The following is an 8,297-nucleotide window of genomic DNA, read 5'->3' as shown; positions in this document are numbered from 1 at the left end:
ATGAAATGAGAAATTTAAATGCTCACTCTAATAACCATAGTACCCAATGCACTTTCTTGTAATTGAACATCATTGAAGATAGTTTATATTTATATATAAACTTAAATTCAAGTACTTATATGTAAACAAAAATAAAAATAAAAATTCAAGTACTTATTTAATAAGTGTTTGTGCTATAAACTGCAAACAAATCATTTATTCAAAAAGATCCATGACATTGCAAGCAAATAAACGCAGATAATTAGTATATCTTATTGAATAAAAAAAATATAATTAATATTTTAAAAGATAGAATGAGTCATTACATAAAAAGCAAAGACATAATAAAATTATATATCAAGTATCTAATTTAATACCTAATTATTACGTATTGTCAATTTATTGGTACAAAATTTAAAAAATATAAAAAGCAAAAAATGTTATGGTACAACACAGCCAAAGTTTTGAAGTGTCCTTTGCTTCCTTTTTCACCACTCCATGGAATCTGAATTTCATAAACAGGACCAGAAATTCTGAGTGCATTTTATGGAACTCTGGCAGCAGTGAGATTATACTGCAAAAAATGTATATATCACATAATCTGGTCCTTTAGAGAAATGAAAGAGTGGATGTGCATTTTGCTTCACTCGCAAAACGGTGTAGATCCTCTCTGGATGGTTCCGGTATGAGAGAAAATGCACAATAAATAAAATAATATTTTATTGGTTGTGCCTTTAGCTGTTCTACCAGAACCATTCAGTAACTGGAGAGGATCCCCCTCACAAAGGTAATTTGATTCTGTCGGACCATTTAAAGATATCAGAATACACCCTATCGCCTCCCAACTCTTCTCCTTTGGCTCCTGCTGCAACCCTCATAACATCTTCAATCAACGCAAAGTTTCCCATTATATCAACATGAGCACCGCTTTGTGTTCCTCTTCCTTCTAGCAGGTTGGCTGGAGGAGAATGATCGTATTCTCTAACATAAGTTTTGATTCCTGAAGGGTTGAATCGTGTTTTTCCACGCCAACCTTTAGCACACATGAAACCTGAACTTAGAACTGGAACAGTCTCATCACCATCAACAGTGTAGACACCATCATTCAAACAACTAACTTCAGCACCACCATCAGCCGTAGGATCAATTTCAAAAGGAATGTAACACTCAGCAAAGGGAGATAGCTTGTAAATATAAGCTCTTTCGGTCGGTAGGCCAACTCCATATAGAGAGAAAATTTCCATATCAGGAGCATTTGGTAATCTGTAGATATTTTAGAGTTGCAAAAGATATCAATTGAATAGGTAATAAAAGCAATCAAATGAAGAGTATTACATTTTTGCATGGAAATATGATGAATCTGAATGATTCAACTATAGCAATTATCTTAATTTCCAATTTCCCTATTCACAAATTCATAATGATTATTTTATTTTGGAACATATCAAAGAGCAAAGGATTATTATAATTCATAATGTTTAATATACTAAATTTCATCATGAATAACGCCAATTAGCAACGGTAGACTAAATTGTTTTCAAGGTGTATTCTAATACTGTGTTTGATTACCATTGGCACACATTCCAGAGCACATTTAACATTAACATAACAGATGCGTGCATGTTTGGAACGGCTGTGATTTTAAGAATCATGGTGTGCCACAGTGATTTTAGCAAAAACTACACTTTGGACCTTCAACATACTCACAATGATAGCATGATCTCGTCAAACTACTGTGATTGAAAACATGCACAATAAGGGGTGTCCAAAAAGTTTTTAAAACTGAACCATTGAACTGAACTATTTCATAAAGTTTTAAACTGAACCATTTTTTAAAAACAATTTAAAAACTGATCCAAACCACTAAAACCAAACCTAAAACCACATTCATTTTATTTTCAAAATAAAGCCAAACAAAATACACATATCACCTAATTTGATTTCATCTACTTAACTTGTATAGGAAACTTTGTCTAATTTGATTTAATCCCTTAGGGAAATAAAATTAGATGAATAAGATCTTCTTGCTACCTGTTAAGAAGTCCCACATTGGTTGCGAGATGACTTGAATATATGTTTATAAAGTAGAAGCAATCCTCACTTTACAAGCCAGTTTTGTAGGGTTGAGTTAGGCCCAACTCTCAATTCTAAGACTACCATTATCATTTTTTACGACTGTTTTCTGTTGGAGATTATCATTTCTGGACCAGTCGAGTTGGATTCAGAACTACCATGCTCGATGTTTCAATAAACTTCTCCAGCTAGAGGTGATAAATTGGTACATGTTATAAGCGATTTGATAATGGTAGAGAATCATATACCACTTATCATTCTAAGGATTTTGTGCAGCATACTTTTTATGCCTAATTGGAAATCTGCGGGGGAAAAAGAGGGAGGGAGTGAGGGGGAGAGAGAGAGAGAGAGACTGATATAGAATAAGAAAATAGGGAAAATCCCTTTGATTACAAATGATACCGCAGAACTTCGAGGGTCTGCACCTCCCTAATGCCAAAATGGTCCCTTTCCAGTCAAATTCCAAGATACCCTCCTTTGCCAATTATCCCTTCTATTTATATGCAACACTTATGTGACAGTTATTTTCTATAAAAACTGCTAACTAATGATAAAAACTACTTACTAATAATTACTAACAAGGCCCATTATTATTGATATCCTAATTAAGGCCCATACATAATATTAATTTGGCTTAATTAATAAAATGGTCCCTTAAAGACATTTTTGGTTTCAGATTGGTCCCTTAAAGAAAAAAAGGTCCAAATAGGTCCCTTAAAGAAAAAAAAGTCCGAATAGGTCCCTTAAAGACATCTCCGTTAATCAGTTTGGTCCCTAAAAAGAGGTCTAAATAGGACCAAACTGATTAACGGATATGTCTTTAAGGGACCTATTCGGACCTTTTATTCTTTAAGGGACCTATTTAGACCTTTTTTTCTTTAAGGGACCAATATGAAACCAAAAATGTCTTTAAGGGACCATTTTATTAATTAAGCCTATTAATTTTAAAGCAGTTATGAGCCGGTTTTAGACTGAAGTGAAACCGGCTAAAAAATTAACTGGTTTTTTTACTAAAGTGGTTTTTAGGGACTGAACCAAACCATATATGCACACACACCTACTACACTACACATAGTGGACTCAACAGGCATTTTAGCTTTTTCAACGCCAATCCAAGCACAGTATAAGACACTGTTAACCAATACTCGAGCTCCCAAATATGACCAATATACATCATGGACGTGTTACATTTAAAGAGCTAAGCTACTTTGGAGCACTACCACCAAAGCATTCATTCAGAAATGTATTAACAAGAATAACTGATCAAATAAAGAGATAAATAAGATAAAAGTCAGGAAGAAAAATACTCACTTTGTTTCCAAGGGGTTTGACCAATATTTGTAGTGTTCATATTTAGGATCATCTAAATTGTCAGCTACTCCGTAAGAGAAATGAGCACCACCACGCTCCATCATTTTCGGTGCAACAAACTGAAGTAGGTCTATGATTGAGCCAGCTGTGTAAACTTTATGATCTGCAATTGCTCTTACTCCCCCAAGTCCCATGTCATGGTATTCGGTCCACACATCACGACACGTGGTATTTGCAATATTTGGACCCTTAATTGCATCCTGTTAATGAAATAGATTAACAAACCTGAATTAAGAAATAATTTTGGTAAAATAAGGAATAAGCACACAAGACTACATCATATTCAAGTTTCAGTGTTAAAAATATGCTCACCCGAAATTCAACAATATCAATCTTAGACGAGTCTGCCTCTGCGACATCTCTGCCAAATGATATCAATCTTCCATAGTTAACATGTGTTTTATTTGTCTCTTCGTCTGTCAACTGAGTATATTCACCACTGCTTTGCCTTTTTATATTAAGGCGGCAGGCCTCTTCAGGTGACCAATCAAGACCACCCCATATGGTGTCCCCTCCTTTTGGTATCATTGACATTGTGGAGTCCCAAGTGCGAGTCATCTTCATAACATGTTGCAACGTTTGAAGGCGGAACATATCGTTGTCTAAAAATCCCGGTGCAATCGCCCTTGACATATAACAAGAAAAAACCAATTTCAATTTAGATACTGAATAGTTGGATGGACAAAAAATGAAAGGTGTAGCATAAATGCAAAGTGCAATCGGAATTTGCTTTTCCAATTCAGATCAGTAGTTGGAGAAACGGAAAATTTTGCACATGGTTGTTTACTTGCCAACATCTGTAATTAAAAGAAAAATTTTGGAGGAGAGAAGAAGAGATATCTTAAAGGAGTTTACAAAGCACAGCTGATTTGAACACTATGCAGCACTGACACGATAACAACAGTCAACATGCGGTTGCATTCAATTGTTCTATTTTTTCAATTTATTACTGGTTTCGATGTGTCGGTGTCATGTCCAGCGTATGTTTCAATGCTTCAGAGATTCAAAAATAGAAGAAAACAGGTAGTTCATAGTAACCAGACTAGGCTCATATAAGCTATCATGTAATCTCGTAATGGCCCTAAAGAAGATTTTTACCTGGCAACAGCAATATCTCGGGCTTCGGACGAGAAAAGCCCTGCTATAGCCTTTGGAACGCCTAAAAATGGTCCACCAATGTTTACAACTGCCTTAATATATTTGGAACACCAATCTGGTCCTCCTCCACCCCCTAAAGGAGCTGGTGCTTCGACCCATTTCATGAAATGAAGAAAATACAAAACCCCCATCGAATGTGGAATAATAACCGCCTTATTTCCACCATTAGTAGCAACCATAAGTTCTATGTTGCTTTTTATCCGACTTAGTGTTTGATCTCGCACCTGATCAATAAAGTTAAGTTATTATTAATGAAATGAAAATCATTCAGCAGTGTTCTGAACTAACACAGTGCAAAATCAATTATTAAAAGAATAATACCTCAGTGTTCTGAAATGATATTCTCCAATCATATGCAGCCATGTACATGGTTTTTTCTTCATAACCAATGCGTGCCAAGTTAGCAATTAGAACGGCCCAAACAAAGTATCCTGCAGCAAAGTAGTCGGCAGCTACAAGTCCAGAGACAGGCCTTACTCTTATGCCAGGTGGATCCAATCCTGTTTCATTGTCCAAGGACATGTGCTCCACCCAACATGAAGGTCTGAAAAAGATCCGCACAAAAATACGACATAAACTTTGTGGTTAGTACTTTGATGTCTATGTGAAATCAATTACAAACATGAAAGGCATAGACAAAGATTGCATCATTGCACCAGTGATGGTAAACTATGTTATAAACCTTATTTGGACCATAACTCGGATTGCCATCTCTGCTTGGAAATCCTTCAATCGACGTATATTATTTGTCTTACAAAAGGAATGAAATTAATATCAATCCAAAACTTTCCCTATACTTTCAACGGTACTTCCACTCACAAAGGGACATGGAAAAGAGACTTTAATTCTTTCAATCAAGCAAGCACTTATCATATCAAACATGTACAAATTGAACTTTGAATATTTGTAATTGTTTGTTTATCTTCCTAAATGAAGATTAGAGTTATCGGTTTAGAGGAAAACAACGATATAACATTACCCAGGACAAATTCCAAGAACAAACTTTCTCATAACAACTCCAAGTCTGCAAAGAGCAAAAATTAACCGTTTCAAGCAATCACATTATCAAGCAACAATAGTACAATACCATAAAAGAGAAGTTCCCTTCAAAATCACATCTTTCCAACATCTCCATCGATCAAACATGTTAACAAATCCAACAACCTAGCATTAAATTGGCAAGTTTACAAAAACATCTTACCCACCAAACATCATCAAATGTCAAACATTTCAACTTCAACTCAAAATCTATTATCAACAATCACTATCCTCATCATAATCAATCAATTCCAAATCACAACAAACACACAAACACCAATACCAAAAGTCACTAAACAATACCAAACAAGATTATTAAAAAAAAAAAAAAAAAAACATCATCAACATCATCAAATTATGACAAACAAAAAGTCAACACAACCAAGCAAAGTTGTTTATACCTTTTGTAAACTTCTCCAAAAGTACCACCCCACAACCTCTTCCTAAACAACCCTTCAGCACACTGATGACCCTCCCAAAGTTCAAGTCCACCAGTAACAATCCCCGGCACAAAAACCACCGGATGCTTCGCGCTAAGCCCTTCCTTCTTAAGTTTAAGACCAGGTGGATCAGGCATAGGACCAGTAATAGCTTCAGTTACATATTGAGGAAAAGAAGCAGGCATAACATTATACATAAACAACAAAAACCACCATAAAGTACAAATGCAACCGACAAACCAACAACAACTGTCAACACAAGACCACTTATTACTCTTCTTCTTCTTCAACAAATCAACCTCGTTCTTATTCTTCTTGTACTTTTTGTTCTTGCCATTATCATCATCATCTTCTCTTTCTTCTTCTTCTTCTCCTTCTTTCTTCTGAATTTTTGGTTCTGAATTTTCACTCTGACCCTTTTCTGGTTCCGAACCTTTTCTTCTTCGGATCAAAGACATGTTCCTTAAAAACCGTTCAAACCCAGAATTTTTTGAGGAAAATTATGAAAAATTGTCACTTTTTTTTCCCTCTGGGTTTTATTGTTTTTGGGGGTGAAATTTTCGTTGATTTTTGTAGAATAGAAACAGATGGGGTTACGTTAATTTGATGAAAGATTGAAACTTTGAACGGCAACGAAGAGTATGAATTAGAATCGAATTGGATAGCTTGGTTTTTCTTTTTGTGATGAGGTTTTCTTTTTGTGTTTTTTTTTAGTGATGAGGTTCTTTTCTTCTTTTGTGTTTTTAGTGATTATTTTATTTTATTTTATTTTATTTTATTTTTTATAGTTGTTGAATGATTATTGGTTAGAGCATCTTGAGATGTTAATTTGGTTCAGTAATCTATCTATACTATATATAAAGATGATACATGAATTTTGGTGTGAAATTTTCATAATACCAACAATACCCTCGATTTTTTTTAGTAGCAACAAAATTCTTTTATTAACAAACTCACCATAACATAAAACACATCTTTTTTTAGCGGCAAAAATCTTTTATTAACAAATTAATCATAACATAAGACATGTATTTTTTTTGGACATAAGTTAGACATTTAGCGGCAAAAATCTTTTATTAACAAATTGACCATAACATAAGACATGTATTTTTTTTTTGACATAAGTTAGACACAGGTAGGCGCAAAACGCGCCTGACCCGCTAGTAGTAATAATAATGAAGGAATATTATTTCAATAGTACAATAAATTCATGATTTTTTGTCAAAAAAAAATAAAAAATTCATGATTTATTTAGTCAAACAAAAAAATAAGAAAAACGTGGACAATACTTTTTCTAACCCACATTTTTTTTACAGTCTAACCACATATTATAGTGTTAATTAGTTTAATTGCCAAAATTTAAACTTTATGCGAAAATTTTACCATTTTCGTGAGCTTAGTTCAGTTGGTATGACATCACATTACATATACTGTAAATTTCTAGTTACCGGACTTGACAATAAAAGAAAATGAATATATGAAAAAAATTATATATTGCATGTCTCACATTTTGTAGCACACTTTTTATCACATTTTTTTCTATTTATTACTCCATCTATTTCAAATTATAAGTCATTTTAAGAAGATTAAAATGTTCCAAATTATAAGTCGTTTTACAAATATCAATGAAGTATTTAATGACAATTTTGTAAACTAAAAAATAATTTATCGATTCCATACAAAATTAACAATATTTCTTAATTTGTGTAATATAATCAAAAAGACTTATTATTTGAAACTAGCCGAGTAAAAACGAGTGTTTTAAAAAATGTGTATTGGGCCAAATATTTGTGGTGTCTTATGTCAAACTCAGAATCTCTCATGTGTGAATTTGAATTTTATGACAGAATAGTGTAAGGAGACCAATGAAACGGAGTGACAAAATGGATCAGGCTAGTCGGGGCTGGCCGACCCATTAATTTTGGCGGGTCGAGCCTAAATTTTTGGCTCTATGTCTTAAGTTGGTCTGTCCCGCCTAACCCGCCAAAAAAGTCGGGCATGGCGAGTTGACCCGCAAACATTTTAGTTTTTTTTTTACTAAGACTTGAGATGAAAAATGGAGGAAAATAATAAATTTTAGGGATGAGTTTAATTTTATGGTTACCACTTCCGGGTTCAATTACTTTTTGATGATTTTGATTTTTGACTTAGTTTTCATCGAAGGATTTTGGCAAATATATGGTGATGTCTCTGTTCATTATTTAAAATTTTGCACCTATTTTTTTTTTTTGTTATAAC

At 33.8% G+C, this 8,297-nt stretch overlaps 1 protein-coding gene across 1 annotated transcript; it reads right to left on the bottom strand.

Moving 5' to 3' along the window:
- Window positions 1-254: 254 nt before the first annotated feature.
- Window positions 255-6,810, bottom strand: LOC123884317 (phospholipid:diacylglycerol acyltransferase 1). The gene is made up of 6 exons (XM_045933393.1): window positions 6,021-6,810; window positions 4,903-5,125; window positions 4,522-4,805; window positions 3,736-4,048; window positions 3,364-3,623; window positions 255-1,242 (listed from the first exon to the last, which is right to left on the bottom strand). Exons 1-6 carry the CDS (start codon window positions 6,515-6,517, stop codon window positions 759-761), a joined length of 2,061 nt encoding a protein of 686 aa, XP_045789349.1. The 5' UTR covers window positions 6,518-6,810; the 3' UTR covers window positions 255-758.
- Window positions 6,811-8,297: the final 1,487 nt, after the last annotated feature.

The sequence above is a fragment of the Trifolium pratense genome, linkage group LG5 (assembly GCF_020283565.1).
Source record: "Trifolium pratense cultivar HEN17-A07 linkage group LG5, ARS_RC_1.1, whole genome shotgun sequence".
Classification (NCBI taxonomy): domain Eukaryota; kingdom Viridiplantae; phylum Streptophyta; class Magnoliopsida; order Fabales; family Fabaceae; genus Trifolium; species Trifolium pratense.
Note: the sequence above shows the minus strand (reverse complement) of the source record. Positions and strands in the feature narration are given on the sequence as shown.